This window comes from Oncorhynchus masou, chromosome 31 (genome assembly GCF_036934945.1).
Source record: "Oncorhynchus masou masou isolate Uvic2021 chromosome 31, UVic_Omas_1.1, whole genome shotgun sequence".
Classification (NCBI taxonomy): domain Eukaryota; kingdom Metazoa; phylum Chordata; class Actinopteri; order Salmoniformes; family Salmonidae; genus Oncorhynchus; species Oncorhynchus masou.
The window spans coordinates 27,938,987-27,964,183 of NC_088242.1; the positions used below are offsets into that span (position 1 = coordinate 27,938,987).

The 25,197-nt window shown below is 42.1% G+C and overlaps 1 protein-coding gene and 1 long non-coding RNA gene across 4 annotated transcripts in view; both read right to left on the reverse strand.

The window, feature by feature from the left end:
* Positions 1-12,194, reverse strand: part of LOC135523734 (ras-interacting protein 1-like) — a 35,799-nt gene extending 23,605 nt beyond the window's left edge. The window contains exons 1-3 of one of the 2 annotated variants that reach the window (XM_064950589.1): positions 11,350-12,194; positions 1,413-1,618; positions 1,032-1,206 (exon numbers count right to left, since the gene is read on the reverse strand). In XM_064950589.1, coding sequence (XP_064806661.1) covers positions 1,032-1,206; positions 1,413-1,618; positions 11,350-11,489 — 521 coding nt within the window. In that variant the 5' untranslated portion in view covers positions 11,490-12,194. The remainder of the gene's footprint in view (positions 1-1,031; positions 1,207-1,412; positions 1,619-11,349) is intronic. The other variant, XM_064950590.1, reaches the window with a different exon arrangement.
* A 9,109-nt stretch (positions 12,195-21,303) lies between these two features.
* Positions 21,304-24,221, reverse strand: LOC135525146 (uncharacterized). 2 transcript variants are annotated; one of them, XR_010453081.1, is made up of 4 exons: positions 24,144-24,221; positions 22,970-23,044; positions 22,417-22,762; positions 21,304-22,146 (listed from the first exon to the last, which is right to left on the reverse strand). It is a non-coding gene; the product is annotated as an uncharacterized LOC135525146 (long non-coding RNA). The 2 variants fall into 2 exon arrangements; XR_010453080.1 differs by having other exon boundaries at positions 22,843-23,044.
* Between the last annotated feature and the right edge of the window lie 976 nt (positions 24,222-25,197).

Here is a 25,197-nt window from a genome sequence, read left to right on the forward strand (position 1 = left end):
CACACACACCGGACATGTACAACCAATGCACTATACTGCAGTTATACTAAACAACTACCCTTGAGAACAATATATACATTTGTCTGAATTCTATTCCTTGCATAGCATAGGCTAAACACCAGCGTGAAGGATGTTCATTAGTCATCTACTTCACAGTGGGCGCTCGGGCATAGTACTTACAGCTCACAGGCCCCTGACACTGGATAACAAGCTGCACATGGCACGTTGCTAAAACAATTGCCAAACAAGTTTCATATATGATCAAAGACTCCGTATGTCATTACAGTATATTTATGATTCTCCAAGTACAGTACTAGTCAAAAGTTTTGACACACCTATTCGTTCAAGGGTTTTTCTTTATTTTTACTATTTTCTACATTGTAGAATAATAGTGACGACATCCAAACGGTGAAATAACACATATGGAATCATTCAGAAAACAAAAAAGTCTTAAATAAATCAAATATATTGTACATTTGAGATTCTTCAAAGTAGCCACCCTTTGCCTTTGACAGCTTTGCACACACTTGGCATTCTCTCAACCAACTTCATGAGGTAGTCACTTGGAATGCATTTAAATTAACAGGTGTGCCTTGTTAAAAGTTAATTTGTGGAATTTCTTTCCTCCTTAATGCATTTGAGCCAATCAGTGTTGTAGTGACAAGGTAGGGGTGGTATACAGAAGATAGCCCTATTTGGTAAAAGAGCAAGTCCATATTACGGCAAGAACAACTCAAATAAACAAAGAGAAATGACAGTCCATCATTACTTGAAGACATGAAGATCAGTCAATGCGTAAAACTTCAAGTGCAGTTGCAAAAACCATCAAGTGCTATGAGGAAACTGACTCTCATGAGGATTGCAACAAGAAAGGAAGACTCAGAGTTACCTCTACTGCAGAGGATAAGTTCATTCGAGTTAACAGCCTCAGAAATTGCAGCCCAAATAAATCTTGAAATCTACCCAAAATCTAAGAAATCTAAGACAACATGCATACACACATGCGCACACACACACGCACACTCCTGTACCTCTCCAGTGCCTCTTTGACCAGCTCCTTAGCACTGGAGTGTGTTGTTGCCAGGACGCTCTTGTAGTTTGCCCCCTGGCAGATCTCACTGCCAAAGATCTTCAGAATGCCTGGTGCCGTTATCTGATTGGACAGTTCAGCAGGGTCGTCTGTCATTGATGCATCCCCGGGAGAAACTAGATGGAAACGTTAGGAAGAAAAGTAGTGACTACATCATTAGAACTGGTAAGCAAGTGCACTTAATTTATTTTAGGCTGGGGTCGGGGTTAAGGTTTAGACTGCTTGCCAGTCTGATGCTTTCTGCTTAAGCCAACTCGTTTGTCATGGTCAAGGTTAGGGTTAATGTTTATAAAAATACCATTTTGATTAGAAAAGGGCATACTTCTGTCATTCGACTCCTTCCAAGCGTGGCTAGGTAAGCCAGGTAACCCGGGTAAGGCCATAGCGGTGGCGTTATGGGCGGAGCCTCGCTGGAACACAGCAGACAAGCGGTTGGTATGACGGCGGATGCGACTCCTGGATGGTTGTCGGATGACGTCCACGCCCACACTGTCAGCTGACCTGGTACTGGAACCAGAGGAGCCTGACCTGAGGGGGAGGGTGGGGGACACAGATCGAGATAATGAGAAAGAGAGATAAAGGGAGAGAGAAATATAGAGAGAAGTCGCTCTGTCAGTAAGCAATGTTGTCCCACCAATAAGAGTGCTACAAAATGCAAGAATGACATACTATAGAACTCTAATTAAAAAACCCTCCAGAAAATCTAAAGAATAGTAATCTAAATCCACTGTGTCACTTCCTCATATCTCTACCCTCTTTGAGAAAGGTATCAACATTGAGTCTCAACTAGACATTACCATCCATCCATCAACAGTCCCCAATTTTACTTTACTGTGCTATGCTCAGTCTGTTAATGAGATAATATGGTGTTGTTAGACCTATTTCTGCAATAATCCATGTAAGCTTCTTATTTTAATTGTTCAATGCTTCATTGTTAAGGGAATTGGAGTTGTTTCTTTCAGATTAACGTTTATAGAGCCCCACAGTGTATGGGTCATAATACCCATAAAACCTAGTGATTAAAACCAGAAATGGTTCCAACCATTTTCTAACCATTAATTTTTCACATACGGGAATTTAGAACCACTTCAAACAAGGTCTATGTTTCATGTAGGTTTTCCCTTGCGTGACATTTTAATAACCGTGTAAATCTCTCTCCGACAAGGTGACTTTTATTAATATATTCATCTCTATTACTCTCAGATTCGAAAAAAGCTAATTAGCATCAAAATAGACATCATGCAAAACTACAAATCCCTGCAAGCTCCGGCACCTTTGCTGCCAGCTACTACCTACCTTGATCAAAAACTAAATATATATTTTACATTTTAATTTACTCTTCCACAATTGATTTAACTCATATTTGTTGGCTTATTTATGCATTTGGTCTTGTATCTTGTACAGAATACTATCCTAGTAGAAGTCAGATATTTACAATGTGCCATGAATACTAGGCTAGTTTCTTGCCAAAAGCTAGCTAGCAAGAAACCGAGATGACAATAGCAACATACCCTTATTTTACCAGATCCTCTTCTCCTTTAGCCAGTGAAGATCCATATTTAATCCCTTATGTCTGCCAACAATATGAACGAGGTCAATTCGCTGTGTCAGAATCGTTCAAGTTGAACGATTTCAATTCACTGTGTCAGAATGCACTGGTGTATTAAAGCAAAATAGACGAAAGTTGTCTGTTCTTTCGACCAATTGATTGGTAAACATTTTAAAACGTATATTTTCCATATATAGACTGTGTTTTAATAAATCAACTATATATATGCATTGAGCTGGTCTGATGCTTTAAGCGCACTGTTTGATGAAATAAGACACAGAGATCAACCATCCTCCTCCCACACCTACCTGGCTTTCGCAGATTCTGCCATTACTGTCCTGAAGTTGGCGGTAAAAGGCTACACGAGAAGTCGGCAACTGTTCTCATGTGGAATGCCAATTTAAACCAAAACTTGTTCCTCACAAGTCTAGCATAGGTTGTGAGCTCTGCAAACAACTGGTGGCGTGTATTCATGGATGCCAAGGGAAGCCAGGCTTCCCCAAAAAAATCATCAAGAAAAAAAAAACATCTATAAAATAATTGATGTTATGACTCTCTGTGTTTCATACATTTCCTTTAATTCGCAAGAGGCTGTATGTATCACACTGGAGAAAGCATTCGAGCGAGCCAAAATGAGCCCCTCTGTCTCTCTACTTGTAGGCCATCTATCTGATTCTGTCTGGACCAAACGAGTATGACATTATTGCCGCCCGTAGCATTGAATGCATTTGGCCTCCCTCGATTCAAAAAATGTCAAATAATAGCCAATCAGCATCGAGCTCAACTTTGAATGGTCCTGGCACACTAAAAAAAAGTGTCAAGGGAAGCCTGTTTGGATTTGGCGTCACTCCTATCAAATCACACTGAGAGCATACTTCATTGACATTAACATGATTCTGGTTCTGATCCAAGCATTTATTCATACATTGTTGTCCCCCTGTTCTGAGAGGATGGAAGTTCAATATGTAGCTAGATGTAAAAGGATCATGTTAACTACCTAACGTTACCGATGAGTGGAAGTTAGTCTAGCGAGCAAGCATTTTAGCCAGGTAGCCGAGGACAACAAAAAATAAAAGCGTGTACAGTATGACAGAGTGATAGACTGTTTCATCAACATGACACACACACACACACACACACACACAGAAATCAGAACCATGGACAGCCACATCATATTTAGCTTACGTTGATTGGACTAAATTGTTTTTGGTGTCTTTTAGTTTAGTCACTGTATTAGACCAAGCACATGTGATTTTATGATGTTGAAATGTTGAAGTTGAAATGGTGCTGGAATAGTTTTTATCTATTTATTTTACATTTTTAACTAGGCAAGTCAGTTAAGAACAAATTCTTATCTACAATGACGGCCTATCCCGACCAAACCCTAACCCAGACGACACTGGGCCAATTGTTCGCTGCCCTATGGGACTCCCAATCACGGCCTGAAATCGAACCTGGGTCTGCAGTGATGCCTCTAGCACTGAGATGCAGTGCCTTGGACCGCTGCGCTCGGGAGCCCAGTTGAGGCAGTTCCTGTTTTCTTTGTGACTTGCGGTAACTCTCCATGGTTTAGTGGTCTGAAAATGGCGGAAACATTAACTTGCTTGACCATGCTGTAGGTCATGTAACTGTCTGTTACATGTAATATGCTTTGTGGACTTCACCGGACAGATGTTGCTCTCCGGTTTCCGGAGTCGGACGGTGATGCGGTACGGAGCTAGATTTGGCCTCAGCTTGCGTCCGGAGGCTCTGCAATTGCGTAACACCCGCCATACGAAGCCTCCGACCACATTAATGGATCAAGCATAAATTGGCTTTTAGTCTCGGCCTCCGCAATAGGTTATTTCACTGAGATGGGCACGAATAAGACAGGTGTCTCGTGTGCTATGAAAAATATATAGATTTGCTATGACTCAACAAAAAATTACTTGGTCGACCAACAGCCTACCACCCAAACAATCAACCAGTCGACTAATGGGGGACATCCCTTCTGTTTTTACATTTTAGGAATTAGACCAGCATAAATAACACAAAATGTAAAACAGCATATTGACCAAGGAGCAGAGTTCCTCTTGTCAACCAATCAAACAATGTTTTAATGACAACATCCAAGCTGACAACAACTGGGACCACTGGTCTCTACCCACGGTACCCATATTTTATCGAGGTTCAATTGGCATTTATCACGGCCAGTGTGTAAGTGCCATTAAATGTGTTACTGAGTCTAAATGTTATCAAATCAGGAGAAGAACAAGTGAAGGAAGGAGCATAGGTAAAATGGAGAGAAAATAAAATAGAGATTTCCAAATATAGTTCCAGTTTGCTAGGGTAGCTTCAAATCAAGTAGTACTTGAAGTAGGATACCTACCCCTCACCCACAGACACAAACAAACATTATCAAGAATGCCTAGCTTCACCATCTACACTAGCTAGCTAGTTAACTAGCAAGCGAGACTGTTGGTTTATAAAGGCCAAAGAAAACTATACATTTCTCATGCATGTAAATGGATAGACAAATTGATGGCTAATGTAGCCATCTAGTCAGGCTAGTCTCACTAACTAGCTAACCATGCTAGATAACATGTATTGTGTCAATGTAAAACTTGCTCAAGATAGCTTACATATTTGTAAATGTATAAAATGTAGCCAATGTATTCATTATTATTATTTAGCAAACATTAGATAGTTAATCCAGAGATTCTTAACTTTGCCTTGATTCGGCAATCTCATCCAGATCATCATGGCCCTGGTGAGTGATGTGAAGCTTGAGACTGTCACACCCTGATCTGTTTCACCTGTATTTGTAATTGTCTCCACCCCTCCTCCATCTTCCCCATTATCCCCTGTGTATTTATACCTGTGTTCTCTGTTTGTCTGTTTTTTTTTGGGGGGGGTTGTTCGGAAAACCTACCAGCGTTTGTTTCCCTGCTCCTGCCTGTTTTCCTGCTCCTGTTTTCTAGTCCTTCCCGGTTTTGACCGTTCTGCATGCCCTGACCCTGAGACCGCCTGCTGTTTGTACCTTACCCCCACCGTTTTGGATTATTGGCCCCTACCTGCCCTGACCCTGAGACTGCCTGCCGTTTTGGACCGTTTACACCCTTTCTGGATTACTGACCCCTGAGTGCCTTGACCTGTCATTTGCCTGACCCTGTGGTTGTAATAAACTCTTGTTACTTCTACACTGTCTGCATCTGGGTCTTACCTAAACTTGATAGACAGGCATTTGTAGTTCTGTATGATAGCCACATTAGCAGCAAATTAGCATTTTATTTTTTAGGGCGGTAAATACTGGCGAATATGTTGATAAAAGTCACCTTGTCCGAGAGAGATTTACATGGTTATGGTCAAAATGTCTACATGAAACACAGTCCTTATTTGAAGTGTTTAAAAAAATCCCATATGGGAAAAATGAAAGGTGGAAAACCATTGAAATCATTTCCATGTTTGACCGCTAGGTATTATGTGTATTACAGAGCTGCCAACTCTCACGCATTGGGCGTGAGACACACGCATTTGACCTTCTTCTCACACTCACCTCTTACATCTCACTCAGTACTGCTTTTTTTTCCGAATTAGTCAATTGTATAGTCAATGCGTTAACTTTTCAATTGTGCTCCAAGTCATTTTGAATCCGGAGCCTCTGCACCTGCAATTTAACATCACGAGCGGAACCTCTATCATTGTACTGTCTTGCCACAGCACAGTGAACCGCAGCACATTGAAACATTTGAATGGTGTACTTATGAAAGGGATCAAGGGGATTGGATGCATTTTTTTTATTTTTTAGAAACGCCCCTCAAGATTAGAGCACTCTCCACTGAGATTGTAAAACTGTCAAATGCGCAGCACAGTAGCACTACATTGTATGCACAATGTTGCCAACAAAATTAGGTTTCTGTTACTCCCGTCCCTATTGCAGAATGCAGCCGTTTGAGAGCATGTACTAAAGTCAAATGAATCCACACCTGCATTAGTCTATGGCAGGCTCGTTTGGTGATTGGAATGTAAGCTGTCACAACGAAAGGGCAGCAGAGACCTAAAGTATGTTTTAGCAGGGAAGTTTGGTAGGGTGACATCAGAGACGACCTCTCATTCAGGGCAGGTGGGGCTTTCCTGTTTTGCACGTTATTTTGGTATTAATACGTGTCACATATCAGTTTGTAAACAATGTCAAAATGATATATATATACATATAATTGAGTTAATAAAGCAGTATACAAGCATGATCTCTTTTTTTGCGGAGTAAGGCAGTTCCAAAATGCAGATGTTTCAGCCTAGCTTAGTGCTTTCTGTGGTGGTGGTGGTGGTGGGGCAAGCCATCAGAAAATACGGAGCATTGCACCGTGATTGGCTCAGTGTTCGGTCACTGGGTAGAGCTAGAAAATTCAAGCCCCTTGGTTGCTGCCATAGAGTAATATTAAAGAGTGCCCATACAAGAAGGCTCAAGGTCATTGGCCACAGATAACATGACGTCAAAATCACATTATATCTACAGTGGCTTTGATTGGACTGATCATGTCAACATCATACCTTCAAAATCTTAGCTAGCAGTCATCATCATGAATCAAGTCGACAATCTACTGGCAAATCCTTTTCAATCCTTGTCATATGAAGAGAAATTATAGATAAAACATATCGATGTTCATCGGCCATTGGACAAACATTACACAACAAGTTGGAAATCGCAAATTCAACAATGAGTGGTTAGGAAGGAATCAGTGGCTGACTGCAAGCATCTCAAAGCACTCATTAGCCTGCTATTCAGTGTAGTGGCTGTGTGGTCCCAAATCTAAGATTTTTTAAAACATTTGTATTATTATTATTATATTTAACCTTTATTTCACTAAACAATTCAGTTAAGAACACATTCTTATTTACAATGACGGCCTACCAAAAGGCCGCCTGCGGGGACGGGGACCTGGGATTAAAATAAATAAATACAATATAAACATAGGACAAAACACACATCACAACAAGAGAGACAACACAACACTACATAAAGAGAGACCTTAGACAACAACACAGCAAGGCAGCAACACATGACAACACAGTATGGTAGCAACACAACATGGTAGCAGCACAAAAAAATGGAACAAACATTATTGGGCACAGTCAACAGCACAAAGGTCAAGAAGGTAGAGACAATAATACATCACACAAAGCAACTGTCAGTAAGTGTCCATGATTGAGGATTTGAATGAAGAGATTGAGATAAAACTGTCCATTTTGAGTGTTTGCTGCAGCTCGTTCCAGTCGCTAGTTGCAGTGAACTGAAAAGAGGAGCGACCCAGGGATGTGTGTGCTTTGGGGACCTTTAACAGATTGTGACTGGCAGAACGGGTGTTGTATGTGGAGGGTGAGGGCTGCAGTAGATATCTCCGATAGGTGGGAGTGAGGCCAAAGAGGGTTTTATAAATAAGCATCACCTGAGGATGGACGTAGTCAATATAACTATTTGTTCAGCACTTTTGAAATGTACAACAACAGAATTCAGAACATGGGCCATTCTTACAGTGTTCTCCCTGTACACCAAGTCAGAACCGTAGGATAAATTAAAGGGGCATATAAGCAGACAATGAAAGCTCTTTCAATATTCGATGATTACATTTCTCAAAAACAGGTTATAGGCTAGATGTGCACCACCAAGAACAGTAAGTGCAATAAATAGGTGAAAATATACCAAATTAAAGTAGCTCACTGACGTCATCATGATTCTACTTTAATTTGGTATATTTTCACCTATTTATTGCACTTACTGTTCTGACTTGGTGGTGCACATCTAGCCTATAACCTGTTTTTGAGAAATGTACGTAGCTCTAGAAAGTGGCCCGAGTTCCGAATTTACAATTCCGAGTTGGATGAAAGTTCAAAGCACATTTTCCCAGTCGTAGCTCATTTTTCCCGAGTTCCCAGTTGCTTGAACTCACTAAAGTCAGATTTTGCAGTTCCAAGTTAACAGAATTTCTGAATTCTGTTGCTGTACATTTCAAAAGTGCTGAACAAATAGTTATATTGACTACGTTCATCCTAACTCGCTCATGAATGTCTTAATCGAAATTAAGGATTGCCTCTTATCCGCTTGTCGTTCCCTTATGCCATAGTCAATTGTCAGTAGAAACCACAGTTGTTTAAGCAAGTCAGCCATATCAGATATGTTTTTTAAAAGGCAGTATATGAGGCTGAATGAACTGTTTCGCTGCCAGTCAAGGCTCCGCTGATAGCCAGGTATAGCAGTGGTAAGGTGTTGGGACTTCTGTTAGGACTCTGCTGTTGGGATAGCTTTATGTAAGTCCTAACAGTTTGTGGGCACCGTTTGTCACCATTATAGTGCAGTTAATGTATTGTTTAGTGTTGTGTTGTGTAGTGGCTTTCCTGGCATGCATTCCCCATTTATTTTTTTTGCCCCACCAAGACTTACATGCTAAAATCGCCACTGGGTGACATGATTTTGTAACTATGAAAATAATTTTGTCAAATAGATTGTGAACCCAAAAGTTCAAGTTTGAATCTAGAGCGGGAACAATACATCGAAAAATAATTTGGTTAGGGACATGTACGGTCAGATTTATGTAACCTTGTCTTCAGAAGATGTTATTATATATTTACCTAATTTAGTCTGATCAGTGGAACAATTCTCATTTTTTAACAATGGCCTAAAATATAGGGTAATTAGTGTGCTTGTCAGCAAGAACACTACTATTAATCCCCAAACTTATTTTATTATTCCACTTCTTCACAATTTTGCCAGTCTATTCACATATTTCAAATGTGATATGCCTACTTGTGTATTTGAAAATTAATTACATGAGGCTATGTATTTTTGCAGCCATTCGTGGGCAGTTTTGAATAAGTCATACAAATACGCATTGGATATTAAATGCTCCAGGAATCAAATATGATTTTGGACATTTTAGTATTGTGCACATGCTAGGCAGAGATGTTAAGGGACTCACAACTTCTGTCTGTGTAGAGTAAGATAATGGCAAGGATCTTAAACTAGTATGTCTAAATCACCTGAATATTGATATTCATTTGATTTTTCTTAAAGATTGGGTGATTTTGAGAAATTAATTGTTATAACAACACCCAGCACTTGGGAACATAGATCAGGGGTGGCCAGCCCTTCTGGACAGAAAGCAGGATTTTATTCCAGTCCTATTTTAAAGAGATCATTGACCCAAATTACAAAATACAAAATGTTTGTGTTCTTACCTTGAAAGCTGTCTATCGACAAGGAGACTGCAATCTATGATTTGGTTCCCCACTGCCATCAACCATTAATATGAGGATTTCCTCGGTAAAGCCTTGGTGTAGTGGTGACACCCCTGACACGTGTCACATACAACTTTCCACCTGAGAACAGGATCAATCCCTGCTTCCAACCTTCCTACTGTGTCTCCCATTTGCCTGTCTACCCATTTCATTTCATTATAGTCTGAATAAACTGTCAAACCACCACCTGTCTAGAGGTTGTGCCAGGGGGTAATGGAAATTCAAATAGCAAATCGAACTCCCAAGCTTTTTTCAAAAGTTGACAGCCCTGGTATTATAACTCATACTGTGGTACTCTATTGGAAAAGTTCTAAAACTTCCATAACCTTTAACCCCGTGGATGATATAGCAAATTCCAGGGTACCATGAGCGACATGCACCTACAACCTTGAAACTGTACGTCCAAGTATTTTGTATCTATTATGGATCCGCCTAATGCAAAGGCAGCAGCTACTCTTCCTGGGGTCCAGCAAAATTAAGGCCGTTCTACAATTTCTAAAACTTGACAATTCATTCACAACAGATTTCACAACACATTAAGTGTGTGTCATCAGGCCCCTACTCTACTACCACATATCTACAACACAAAATCCATCCATGTTTGTATAGTGCGTATGTTATCATGTGTTTGGATGTATGTGTCTGGTATGCATGTGTCTGTGACTATATTTGTGTTGCTTCACAGTCCCGACTGTTCCTTAAGGTGTATTTTTATCTGTTTTTTAAATCAAATTTTACTGCTTGCACGAGTTACTTGATGTGGAATAGAGTTCTGTGTTGTCATGGCTCTATGTAATACTGTGTGCCTCCCATAGTCTGTTCTGTACTTGGGGACTGTGACGAGACCTCTGGTGGCATGTCTTGTGGGGTATGCATGGGTGCCTGAGCTGTGTGCCAGTAGTTTAGACAGACAGCTCGGTGCATTCAACATGTCAATACAGCTCACAAATACAAGTAGTGATGAAGTCAATCTCTCCTCCACTTTGAGCCAGGAGAGATTAACAAGCATATTATTAATGTTAGCTCTCTGTGAACATCTAATGGCCAGCCGTGCTGCCCTGTTCTGAGTCAACTGCAATTTCCCTAAGTCCGTCTTTGTGGCACTTGACTACATGACTGAACAGTAGTCCAGGTGCGACAAAACTAGGGCCTGTAGGACCAGCCTTGTTGATAGTGCTGTTAAGAAGGCAGAGTAGCGCTTTATTATGGACAGACTTCTCCCCATCCTAGCTACTGTTGTATCAACATGTTTTAACCATGACAGTGTACAATCCAGGGTTACTCTAAGCAATTTAGTCACCTCAACGTGCTCAATTTCCACATGATTAATTTCAAGATTTTGTTGAGGTTTAGGGTTTAGTTAATGATTTGTCCCAAATACAATGCTTTAAATTTTTGAAAAGCATTGTAGTACAGTAGGCCTACATGCATTACTTACTGTGAAGAGCCATCACTTGGTTTTCTCCCCAGCTTTATGAAGCGCCGTTTGGGTGAGCAGGCAGGTAAACCCACGGAATGGAAAGAGTTTGTCTTGGGAGCCAGATGGCTCCGGTCCAAAGTCATCTTTGTGGAGTCCATTCCAAGCTCCCGATCAAGGCTCCAAGAGCGTTAAGCGCGTTGGTCTAAAAATAATATTCGTATTCTTTAAATGTTTATATATATATATAAATGTTATATATAATAAATAAGTAACAAACACTTTTGAAATCAAACAAATGTGCAGAGTTGAGGAATTGCTCTTGGTAGTTTAGATTTCTTTCATTCAACAGCGCATGCAGCTTCGAACGCGCCACTCCAAGTTCTGATGCAGCTGTTCCAGTCCCAGTTGTGCGAAGTTGCCGAGAAATGATCGAGCAATTGCCAACACCCGTTTCAGGAGAACGCCGAATGACTTGTAACACTAATCAGAAAGTGGAAAGTCAGAATCATCACAGTCCAAAAAAACGGAACATCTGTATTTTACAGTTTAAGTCATTTACGCATTTTACCGCACGCAACGCAAGAGCTGCTCCAAATGTACGAGATCGCTACATCTCTGTAGCCATTCAATTTGAGGTCTCAGTGCCAAGAAAGCGACAAGCGGGAAGGCGACGTTGGATGGTGCGCACTGACAGAATTGATTTCAGAGTGCAACTGCGTGGGAGCGCACGTGCTAAGTGGTCGTCAGCCCACCACTGCCAACCAAAGTTAAGTATCGTAGTAGTTCAGTTCTTCTCTTTTGTTCTCTTTACACGCTCCCCTACAGCTCTATAGGCTAACCAATTTCAGAAAATGGGTTGAACCTGACAGTGAAATTTAATAGGTATTCCCCCGTTCGTCATGGCACTTTGGGTGCAGTGGAATTTAAGATACTCTTCCAATTTGTTTTCATTTTTCTTTTGCGCTGAGAACTCCACCTGGTGGCGAACACGCTTCACATCATAGATAACTTCAGATCCAAATGCCTGCCTCTTTCTCATCAATTATCACATAGTATTTCATCCGTATAGTGTCGTTTTGTTAGGTGAGATCATAATGCATAGTAATTTAGATACACTTCAGTTGTGAAGTAGTGTAAGGTATTCTAGATGACAATGTTTGAGCACTGTGGACAATGGACATCATCATTCGCTCTTAACCGGGTTGGGAAGTAACGGATTTCATGTAATCTGCTACATGTAAATAATTACAAAAAACTGTAACTGTAATCCGTTACGTTACCAGAAAAAGTATTGTAATCAGATTAGATACTTTTGATAAACTAGATGATTACTTCGATGATTACTTTTCAATTCAGAAAGGATTTTTGCGAAAAAATATTTGACACTTCTCTGGTTTAGCAATGACATTTAAATCAGCACTGAAAAAAGGCGAAAGTTCAAGTTTGTTGCACCTAAGCAAATCTGACCACAAAATTGAGCAGGAATGGGCTTTTGTAGGCTACAGTCCAAGCTATGTCTTCCAATGGTGCGACAGCTGTATCCAAAAATGATCCAATTTGAATTAACGCTTGGAGGTAAGGATGACTGCAGGGGGTGTAGTCTACAGCGATACGGATATCACTTATTATTGATATCAACATAGCGCAATGATGTGAATCACACTGCTGCTCTCTCATTTAGCTATTTGTGCCTGAGGGTTTGTGGTTTTTGTGGAAGGCTGTTCATAAATCTAAATGTGTATTTGAAACCAATAATGGTTGAATTCAAGAAGTTTAAGCTGCCTATAAATAATTGTTTTTGAAACCAGTGGACAGTGAAATATGCGCTCTTGCAACAGCTGCATTGTGCGGATCCAAGCCAAAAGAATACAACTCGGTCTTTTATTGTTCAATGTAATTCATGCTGAATTAAAAAAAATCCATAGACCTAATCGGCACATAATAAAACTCGCAAACTTTTGATAGACTTAAAGAGGCAATCTGTAGTTGCTACATCCATTTTTGGACTTAAATGATATATACAGTACCAGTCAGTACCAGTTTGGACACACCTACTAATTCAAGAGTTTCTTTATTTGTACTATTTGTTACATTGTAGAATAATAGTGAAGACATCAAAACTATGAAAAGCAGTCAACAAGTGCTCAGCATATGTGGGAACTCCTTCAAGACAGTTGGAAAACCATTCCTTGTGAAGCTGGTTGAGAGAATGCCAAGAGTGTGCAAAGCTTTCATCATCAAGGCAAAGGGTGGCTACTTTGAAGAATCTCAAATAAAAAATCTATTTGGATTTGTTTAATACTTCTTTTGTTACTACATGATTCCATATGTGTTATTTCATAGTTTAAGTGTCTTCACTATTATTCTACAATCAAAATAGTAAAAATGAAGAAGAAACCCTCCAATGAGTACAGTGGGTGTGTCCAAACCTTTTACTGGTACTGTGTATATATATATATATATACTTAAAAATGTCCTTGTTTTTTTTTAAAGAAAAGCAGTTTTTTTGTCCATTAAAATAACATCAAATTGATCAAAAATACAGTGTTGACATTGTTAATGTTGTAAATGACTATTGTAGCTGGAAATGGCAGATTTTTTATGGAATATCTACATAGGCGAATGGAGGCCCATTATCCGCAACCATCACTCTGTCACTGTAACGGCTTTCTTCTACCTCCTTCTCTGACGAAGAGGTGGAATAAGGATCGGACCAAAATGCAACGTGGTTCGTTCGATACATCTTTAATATTGACGAAACACGAACAATACAAAACAACAAACGTCGAAAACCGAAACAGCCCTGACTGGTGCAACAAACACAGAGACAGGAACAATCACCCACAAACACACAGTGAAACCCAGGCTACCCATTATGGTTCCCAATCAGAGACAACGATAATCACTGACTCTGATTGAGAACCGCCTCAGGCAGCCACAGACCAATCTATACACCCCACACAACCCCAAGACGAAACACACTACATATAAACCCATGTCACACCCTGGCCTGACCCAATAAATGAAAATAACATAATAAATATAGACCAGGGCATGACAGAACCCCCCCCCCTAAGGTGCGGACTCCCGGACGCACAACAAAAACAATAGGGAGGGTCCGGGTGGGCGTCTGTCCATGGTGGCGGCTCCGGCACGGGACGTGGAACCCACTCTATGAATGTCTTGGTGGCAGCTCGGGCCAGAGGTGGCAGCTCGGGACAGAGGGGCAGCTCGGGACAGAGGGGCAGCTCGGGACAGAGGGGCAGCTCGGGACAGAGGGGCAGCTCGGGACAGAGGAAGCCCAGCACTGAGAGGAAGCCCAGCACTGAGAGGAAGCACAGCACTGAGAGGAAGCCCAGCCAGGCAGTTGAATCCGGCAGATCCTGTCTGGCTGGCAGTTCTGGCAGATCCTGGCTGACTGGCGGATCTGGAAGAGTCTGGTTGACTAGCGGATCTGGAAGAGTCTAGTTGACTAGCAGATCTGGAAGAGTCTGGTTGACTAGCAGATCTGGAAGAGTCTGGTTGACTAGCAGATCTGGAAGAGTCTGGTTGACTAGCAGATCTGGAAGAGTCTGGTTGACTAGCAGATCTGGAAGATTCTGGTTGACTGGCAGATCTGGAAGAGTCTGGCTGACTGGCAGATCTGGAAAAGTCTGGCTGACTGGCAGATCTGGAAGAGTCTGCTTGACTGGCAGATCTGGAAGAGTCTGGCTGACTGGCAGATCTGGAAGAGTCTGGTTGACTGGCAGATCTGGAAGAGTCTGGCTGACTGGTAGATCTGGAAGAGTCTGGCTGACTGGCAGATCTGGAAGAGTCTGGCTGACTGGCAGATCCGGAAGAGTCTGGCTGACTGGCAGATCCGGAAGAGTCTGGCTGACTGGCAGATCCGGAAGAGTCTGGCTGACTGGCAGATCCGGAAGAGTCTGGCTGACTGGCAGATCCGGAAGAGTCTGGCTGACTGGCAGATCCGGAAGAGTCTGGCTGACTGGCAGATCCGGAAGAGTCTGGCTGACTGGCAGATCCGGAAGAGTCTGGCTGACTGGCAGATCCGGAAGAGTCTGGCTGACTGGCAGATCCGGAAGAGTCTGGCTGACTGGCAGATCCGGAAGAGTCTGGCTGACTGGCAGATCTGGAAGAGTCTGGCTGACTGGCAGATCTGGAAGAGTCTTGCTGACTGGCAGATCTGGAAGAGTCTGGCTGACTGGCAGATCTGGAAGAGTCTGGCTGACTGGCGGATCCTGGCAGACTGACGGCTCTGGCTGCTCCATGCTGACTGGCGGCTCTGGCTGCTCCATGCAGATTGACAGCTCTGGCGGCTTCTTGCAGACTGACAGCTATGGCTGCTCTATGCAGACTAACAGCTCTGGCTGCTCTATGCAGACTAACAGCTCTGGCAGCTCCTTGCAGACTGGCAGCTCCTTGCAGACTGGCAGCTCCATGCAGACTGGCAGCTCCATGCAGACTGGCAGCTCCTTGCAGACTGGCAGCTCCTTGCAGACTGGCAGCTCCTTGCAGACTGGCAACTCCTTGCAGACTGGCAGCTCCATGCAGACTGGCAGCTCCATGCAGACTGGCAGCTCCAAGCAGACTGGCAGCTCTGGCTGCTCTAAGCAGACTGAGAGCTCTGGCTGCTCCTTGCAGACTGGCAACTCCTTGCAGACTGGCAGCTCCATGCAGACTGGCAGCTCCAAGCAGACTGGCAGCTCTGGCTGCTCTAAGCAGACTGACAGCTCTGGCTGCTCCATGCAGACTGGCAGCTCTGGCTGCTCCATGCAGACTGACAGCTCTGGCTGCTCCATGCAGACTGGCAGCTCTGGCTGCTCCATGCAGACTGGCAGCTCTGGCTGCTCCATGCAGACTTAGCTCTGGCTGCTCCATGCAGACTGGCAGCTCTGGCTGCTCCATGCAGACTGGCACCTCTGGCTGCTCCATGCAGACTGGTGGCTGCGCTAAACAGGCAGGAGACTCCGGCAACGCTGTAGAGGCGGAAGGCTCTGGCAGCGCTAAACAGGCGGGAGGCTCCGGCAGCACAGGAGAGGCGAGGCGCACTGTAGGCCTGATGCGTGGTGCTGGCACTGATGGTACTGGGCCGAGGACACGCACAGGAAGCCTGGTGCGGGGAGCTGCCACCGGAGGGCTGGTGTGTGGCGGTGGCACAGGATGGGCTAGACCGTGAAGGCGTACTGGAGATCTTGAGAGCAGTGTTGGCACAGGACGTGCAAGGCTAGGGATGTGCACAGGAGGCCTCCATACTCGACCTCAGGACGAGTATGGAGCGCTGACCCAGGTGCCATCAAATCCCTGACACGTTCCGTTGGGCGAATTCCATGCAAAAAGCACCAACACAGCAACTCCCTCATTTCTCTCTCCTCCAATTTCCCCATTAACTCCTTCACAGTCTCTGCTTCGCTCAACTCCAACACTGGTTCTGGTCTCCTCCTTGGCTCCTCACGATAAACAGGGAGAGTGGGCTCAGGTCTGACTCCTGACTCTGCCACACTCTCCCTGAGCCCCCCCCAAGAAATTTTTGGGGCTGACTCTCGGGCTTCCATCCGCGTCGCCGCGCTGCCTCCTCATACCGGCGCCTCTCAGCTCTCTTCGCCTCCAGTTCTTCTTTGGGGCGGCGATATTCTCCAGGCTGATTCCAGGGTCCTTCTCCGAACAATTTCTCCTCCCAATTCCAGAAGTCCTGTGATCGCTGTTGCTGCCTTTGTTGCTTCTCCTGTGGCTCCTGCCCGTTGACACGTTGCTTGGTCCGTTTGTGGTGGGTGATTCTGTAACGGCTTTCTTCTACCTCCTTCTCTGACGAAGAGGTGGAATAAGGATCGGACCAAAATGCAACGTGGTTCGTTCGATACATCTTTAATATTGACGAAACACGAACAATACAAAACAACAAACGTCGAAAACCGAAACAGCCCTGACTGGTGCAACAAACACAGAGACAGGAACAATCACCCACAAACACACAGTGAAACCCAGGCTATCCATTATGGTTCCCAATCAGAGACAACGATAATCACTGACTCTGATTGAGAACCGCCTCAGGCAGCCACAGACCAATCTATACACCCCACACAACCCCAAGACGAAACACACTACATATAAACCCATGTCACAACCTGGCCTGACCCAATAAATGAAAATAACATAATAAATATAGACCAGGGCGTGACAGTCACACCCTGACCTTAGTTATCTTTGTTTTCTTTATTATTTTGGTTAGGTCAGGGTGTGACTAGGGTGGGATTGCTAGTTTTTGTATTGTCAATGGGTTTTGTATGTCTAGGTGTTGTGTAGGTCTAGGTAGTATGTATGTCTATAGTGGCCTGATATGGTTCCCAATCAGAGGCAGCTGTTTATCGTTGTCTCTGATTGGGGATCATATTTAGGTAGCCATTTTCCCTTTTGTGTTCGTGGGTTCTTATTCTATGTTTAGTTGCCTGTCTGCACTATTCGTATTAGCTTCACGGTTCGTTTGTTTTGTTGTTTTGTTAGTTTGTTCTGTGTTCTTTCTTTATTAAAAGAAGAATGTACGCATACCACGCTGCACCTTGGTCTCCTTCGTATGACGAACGTGACACACTCCTGTGTTCCAATGGCATGTTGGGTTAGCTAATCCAAGTTAATCATTTTAAAAGGCTAATTGATCATTAGAAATGTCATGCCCTAACCATAGAGAGCCATTGTTTCTCTATGGTGTAGTAGGTCAGGGCGTGACTAGGGGGTATTCTAGTTTATTATTTCTATGTTGTGTTCTAGTTTATTTTTCTATGTTGGTGTTTTGTATGATTCCCAATTAGAGGCAGCTGGTAATCGTTGTCTCTAATTTGGGATCATATTTAAGTAGCTAATTATTTTTGTGTTTGTGCATGTGCATGCACCACTTAGTCACGTTTTCGTTGTTAGTATATTGTTAGTATATTGTTTTGTTTTGTTTTCTTTGCTTAAGATTCACTTTATAATAAAGATGTGGAACTCTAAGTACGCTGCCCCTTGGTTCAGTTCTTACTACAACCGTGACAAGAAAACCCTTTTGCAATTATGTTATCACAGCTGAAAACTGTTGTCCTGACTAAAGAAGCAATAAAACTTCTTTAGACTCGTTGAGTATCTGGAGCATCAGCATTTGTGGTTTCAATTACAGGCTCAAAATGGCCAGAAACAAATCAATTTCTTCTGAAACTCGTCAGTCTACTCTTGATCTGAGAAATGAAAGCTATTCCATGCAAGAAATTGCCAAGAAACTGAAGATCTCGTACAACGCTGTGTACTACTCCCTTCACAGAACAGCTCAAACAGGCTCCAACCAGAATAGAAAGAGGAGTGAGAGGCCCCGGTGCACAACTGAGCAAGAGGACAAGTACATTAGTGTGTCTAATTTGAGAAACGGACGCCTCACAAGTCCTCAACTGGCAGCTTCATTAAATAGTACCCACAAAACACCAGTCTCAACGTCAACAGTGAAGAGGTGCCTCCAGGATGCTGGCCTTCTAGGCAGAGTTGCAAAGAAAAAGCCATTTCTCAGACTGGCAAATAAAAAGAAAAGATTAAGATGGGTATAAGAACACCGATACTGGAAAGAGGAACTGCCTAGAAGGCCAGCATCCCGGACAAGGATGACATTTGGCTTCTGATGTGATTGGTCTAAAGCCAAATCCAAACTGCCTTCCCTTGACACCTTTTTTTGGTGTGCCAGGACTATTCGCAGCTAGACACATTCAGTTTACCGAAACACTGATTGGCTGTTACAAAAAAGTTAATACTGACATTAACACCTTAATTTACCTGTAAAAATACAGTGACTTGTAGATTTACTGTATTTTGCCGCAACTAGACAAAAACCCCTAAGGGACCATGACACAAGGTTCTAAGATGTCATAAAAACTTTATTGGGGACGTCTCTGGAACAAACCGAGAATAAGACAGTTTCATGGTATCACATGTAAAAATGTTGCATCCCCATGTTGTCACATTTTATTTCACATGAGATCATGTTGTCATGTGTGGTTTCATGTTATCACATGTTGCACATGTTATTACATTAACTTCACATAGAATCAAGTGATCACATGAGATCAAATTTGATTACATGAGATCACATGTGAAACACATGTTCACCTGAAACACATGATCACGTGAAATTCATGTGATTTTTCCATTAGGGACATTTCAGATTTACTTTAGTGTAGGTTAACGTCTTTCAGTGTGAAGTAATTGGTAGCTTGGTAAAATATATTTTCAGAGTAGCTTCTTCAACACTGTCCTATACAGTGTGACGGCATTGTCATGCTGGAGGGTCATGTCAGGATGAGCCTGCAGGAAGGGTACCACATGAGGGAGGAGGATGTCTTTCCTTTAACGCACAGCGTTGAGATTATCAGCAATGACAACAAGCTCAGTCCGATGATGCTGTGACACACCGCCCCAGACCATGACGGACCCTCCACCTCCAAATCGATCCCTCTCCAGAGTACAGGCCTCAGTGTAACGCTCATTCCTTCAACGATAAATGCGAATCCAAACATCACCCCTGGTGAGAAAAAACTGCGACGCTTCAGTGAAGAGCACTTTTTGCCAGTCCAATCTGGTCCAGCGACGGTGGGTTTGTGCCCACAGGCGACGTTGTAGAGATTGTGCTTTCCTGGTGTAACTCGGGCAGTTGTTGTTGCCATCCTGTACCTGTCCCGCAGGTGTGATGTTTGGATGTACCGATCCTGTGCAGGTGTTGTTACACGTGGTCTGCCACTGCGAGGACGATCAGCTGTCCGTCCTATCTCCCTGTAGCGCTGTCCTAGGCGTCTCACAGTACGGACAATGGAATTTATTGCACTGGCCACATCTGCAGTCCCCATGCCCCCTTGCAGCATGCCAACGGCACATTCACGCAGATGAGTAGGAACCCTGGGCATCTTTCTTTTGGTGTTTTTCAGAGTCAGTAGAAAGGCCTCTTTAGTGTCCTAAGTTTTCATAACTGTGACCTTAATTGCCTTAGTCAAGTACCGTATAAAATTATGACAGCTGTGATAGAAACAGGAAGTTTCGGGACAATTTGATAAATGCTAACCAATCATTTGTTTGTTGGACATGGTGCGATCTTCTTGCCGGTAAAATGTATTGTGCGAGAACTGGCGGTGGAAACGCCTTTATGGGTAAATATTTATATACAGTGCCTTGCGAAAGTATTCGGCTCCCTTGAAATTTGCGACCTTTTGCCACATTTCAGGCTTCAAACATAAAGATATAAAACTGTATTTTTTTTGTGAAGAATCAACAACAAGTGGGACACAATCATGAAGTGGAACGACATTTATTGGATATTTCAAACTTTTTTAACAAATCAAAAACTGAAAAATTAGGCGTGCAAAATTATTCAGCCCCCTTAAGTTAATACTTTGTAGCGCCACCTTTTGCTGCGATTACAGCTGTAAGTCGCTTAGGGTATGTCTCTATCAGTTTTGCACATCGAGAGACTGAAATTTTTTCCCATTCCTCCTTGCAAAACAGCTTGAGCTCAGTGAGGTTGGATGGAGAGCATTTGTGAACAGCAGTTTTCAGCAGTTTCCACAGATTCTCGATTGGATTCAGGTCTGGACTTTGACTTGGCCATTCTAACACCTGGATATGTTTATTTTTGACAAAAAGTTACATTTACGTGATTTAAACAACTTGGACAGGGTCGATGCCTCCCCCGCATAGCATGGCCAAGGAATTGTGGTCCCACCAGTGGAATGCCCACTGCTCAGAGCAGCCATCGACCCAACCTCACAATATTTATGTTTTGAACCAAGTGTTGTTACTTATGGCTGAATTATCCTTATACCTCTGCTTGATACTATTGCAAGGAATAACTCTCTAGTCATTCTAAATTGCTGCAGTGTTATGAAATGTGGTCACAGCAAAATGAGACCAATTGTCTGAATCACATTTTCCACAACATTAATAACCAAAGATTCAGGCAGACAATTTAATTGTATAATAGAAAAATCTTTAATCAAGGAGCTGCAGGGGATATCTCTGATTTCACTGGGAAGAACTCAAAGAGTAAATGGTTACATGTCCCTTATATAATGAGAATACAATCCTATTGCTACACAAGTTATTTATACAAGCAACAGTTCCAGAACACAATTGCATTGTGTTAGGGTGCAGACATACCAGGAGTCTGAGAGGCAAATCACAGTCACAGAATAGGCTACAGACCAGCTCACCACATTCTACCACCACACTATGGACAACATTTATTTAAATTACTAAAATGGAAGTGTTTGAATACAAAGAGCTGCAGTCATTAAGTAAATTCTTTAACTATGGGAAAAGGTAATCCTTTTGACAGAAAATAAACATTCAAATAGATACAAATCAACAGAATGTCATGTGATACAATATGTAACAAAAACAAGTGATTAGGCAGGTGGAGTAATGAGTAGGATTCTGTGTTCACATGTAAGCGACTGCTTTATCTGCCGTCCCAATGAAAACTAGTTTGAAAATTCTAACATTTTCTGGACAATGCACCATGCTGCACCATGACAGACACTTCATGGACCATAGACTGGTGACCTGCAGCTCAGCATAATTAGGGATGTGCCACTTTGCTGTATGGAGGTCAAAAGGGTAAAATATTGGGTTTTATTTGTCTTATTTACAGTGAGTGTCTAAGGCCTACATTTAAAAATTATTTGTATAAATACTTGACCCTGACCCATAGCATAACTTTAGGGACAGTGAAAACTGTTCGACTGGATAGCTCCACTTGTCCATCTTCTTCCTCTCTTCCAAGTTCACTGTGCACTGCCTTTACCTCCATTCCTCCTGAAACACAGTTACTGGTGTGTGCGATGGTGACAAAGTCAATGTGAAAAACAATGCTGTGTTCATAGCATAGTATGTTCTATGGCTTTTGAAGGCAAAGTAATTGGACTATGTTACTAGGTGAGTAATACAAGAGATGTTATCGTTATAAACTGGTAATCAGCAACTGAATGTGTTCAGTTATCTTCCCAATCCTGTTGGTTTATGACCATTACTGTTGACAATTAACAAAAAATTAATAAATACAATAATTCAAAGGCTGAGGCTCACCTTTCCACAAAGTCCTTAAAGTTTCTGACTATGGCAGTCCTGAAGGTTCCTCTCCTGCTCATTTCATGGCAGTCCTGAAGGTTCCTCTCCTGCTCATTTCATGGCAGTCCTGAAGGTTCCTCTCCTGCTCATTTCATGGCAGTCCTGAAGGTTCCTCTCCTGCTCATTTCATGGCAGTCCTGAAGGTTCCTCTCCTGCTCATTTCATGGCAGTCCTGAAGGTTCCTCTCCTGCTCATTTCATGGCAGTCCTGAAGGTTCCTCTCCTGCTCATTTCATGGCAGTCCTGAAGGTTCCTCTCCTGCTCATTTCAGGAGCGATGAGGCCGACAACATAGTCAGCATCCGGCTGAAAAAGGATCAATTAAATGTATAAATAAATCTGACTGTCTAATACAACATAACTAGTAATAAAACAAATTCACTAACTGAAATCTTCCCCAGGGACAGAGAGACTCTTGTAGAGATTTGGCTGCTTCTGAAGGATGTCCAGGAAGCCGTACAACTTATTTAGGTGTACACTGAATAAAAGGTCTCCAGGCCTTTGTATTCTTGCCTGGTGTTCTGGAAGAAGGGTTCATTGCTCTTTTTCCAGAAGCAGCCTGCCTCCGGGAAGAGGTTCAGAAAGGACCTGCAAGTAAAATGGAGAAAATTCACATTGATAAGTCTACGTTTGATTATATTTACTCTCAAAATTGTAATGAGAAACAGTGTAGGGAAGTGGAAGAGGTATACAAGATAGTGACAACTATCAGAAAGAGATTTAAGTGTTTCACTATGCATAAGAGAGCATGTCTATTAATGTGTGTGCAGCCAAAACCACCTCTGAATACCCTCTCTGCTGAACACAAAGTGAACATCAGCTGGATATATGGGGAAATGCATTAACCAACTTCACATTTGAATGTCTCTAGCGTAAATAGCCAGCTAGTCCAGAACATTTTGTTCAGGCTAATTCAGATACAAATCAGATGACTAGTTTGAAAGTATGCTTTCTGTAAACCAAGTAGCTGTCCATAAAGGGCGAAATGTGATTTCAATCTCATGACGTAAGAGTGTCGTCATGGTGGACACATGTAACGTTACCTAGCTAGAATAACTGGATCCATTAGTGATGGGTCTAAAATCAATGGCTTATTTCGACCGGATTTGGTTTAATAAAAAGATATGGACAACCTTACGGCTGGCAGTGGCTAGCTACAGGCATGCAGTGTCTTGCGATTCATTCAAGTTGTCTTGCTAGTCAGACAGCTTTAAGACAGCCGACTAAATTAGTTAAGTAACGTACTTGTAACTTAACAGGTCAATATTGTAAAGAAACAGCAGGGAGTAGATCTCGAACCCGAGGTCCGGCGCGCTATCGAATGTGCCGCAAAAGCATGCTCGTGCGGCAGTGTCGATTTCCGCGCTTATAAACCTAGGGTCGTTACACTATATTAAGCGTATCTTTAAAATACATTTTAGGCAAGATTGAGTCTAGGCTTCACGTATTGTTATGAGAAAAGCGATTTAGGGTTTCTCACACATCCACATATATATTGCTGACAGTGGCCTGCTGTAACTTTACAAGCGTGCAATGAGGTCTTGTCTTTAATTCCATGTCGATTTGGCTAGCTAATCCGACACCAAAGCCAGCCAACTACATTAACGTAATTCACAAATGTTAGTCACGGGTAATGTACGGATATTAGTAGCGTGTCTATCTAATACATTTAAATCTAACTACTTACCCAAATTTTGGTGCAGGTTTTGTTAACTGCTTCGCCATGTTTATAACACAGTGGGAAAGATTTAGCGTGGTGGTGACGTCAGACCATCTGGATATGTAGCCAATAGAAAAAGCTTTACTGGCCTGGAAAATATGTTTCCTGCACAATTTCCCCCCTCATAAAGCTCTTTTGTGGACATAACTGTAAGGAATAAGTCATTGTTCCCCAGCTGGCATGAGAGGAATATTGACTTTGTCCTTGATATTTTCGACAATAAGGGCAATATTCTCACATATGAACAATTTATAACATTGAAAGAGTTTCCAATACCTTTCAGAGAGTTTATTTCTGTGATCAAAGCCGTTCCCAGTGGTCTAACTACACTTATGAAAAGTAGTCTTAATTTTGGGAATGATCACAAAGTATATCCAGAACTCAGATTGGAAGGCGTGGGCTTACTTGAGAAATCTTGTTGTAATAAATATATAAGACAAATTCTTCATTCACAAAACCAACTTACACCGAGAGGAAAGTTTTTCTGGAACATGCTTATTCCTGACATTGTCTGGAAAAATGCATGGTTAAGACCTTAAAGATACTGTATACCAAACAAAGTTAAGGAAGTGCACTTCAACATTTTGCATAAGATATATCCATGTAATTCTATGATGTCCAAATTTGTGGCTATTGATGATATCTGCGTTTTCTGTGAAAAATAAGGTGAGAATCTGTCTCACTTGTTCTTTGAATGTAAATTTGTGTCCGAATTTTGGGAAAACCTTGCAAAGTACTTATTTACCATTATGAACACTGCTTATAATTTTAGCATAAAATATATAATATGTTACTATTGCAATGATAACAAAACCACTGAAATGATTGTTAATTTTTAAAGTTCTTGTTGCCAAATACTTTAAACACAAACAAAAATTCCAAAATTCCATACCAAAATTAGACATTTTTCTGATTGAATTTAATTATCTTATTAAAACACTAACCCTTGTGAATAACAACAAGAATAACATCTTCATGAATCATTATAATAAGATATTTTCAGAGTGAATATAATTGCACT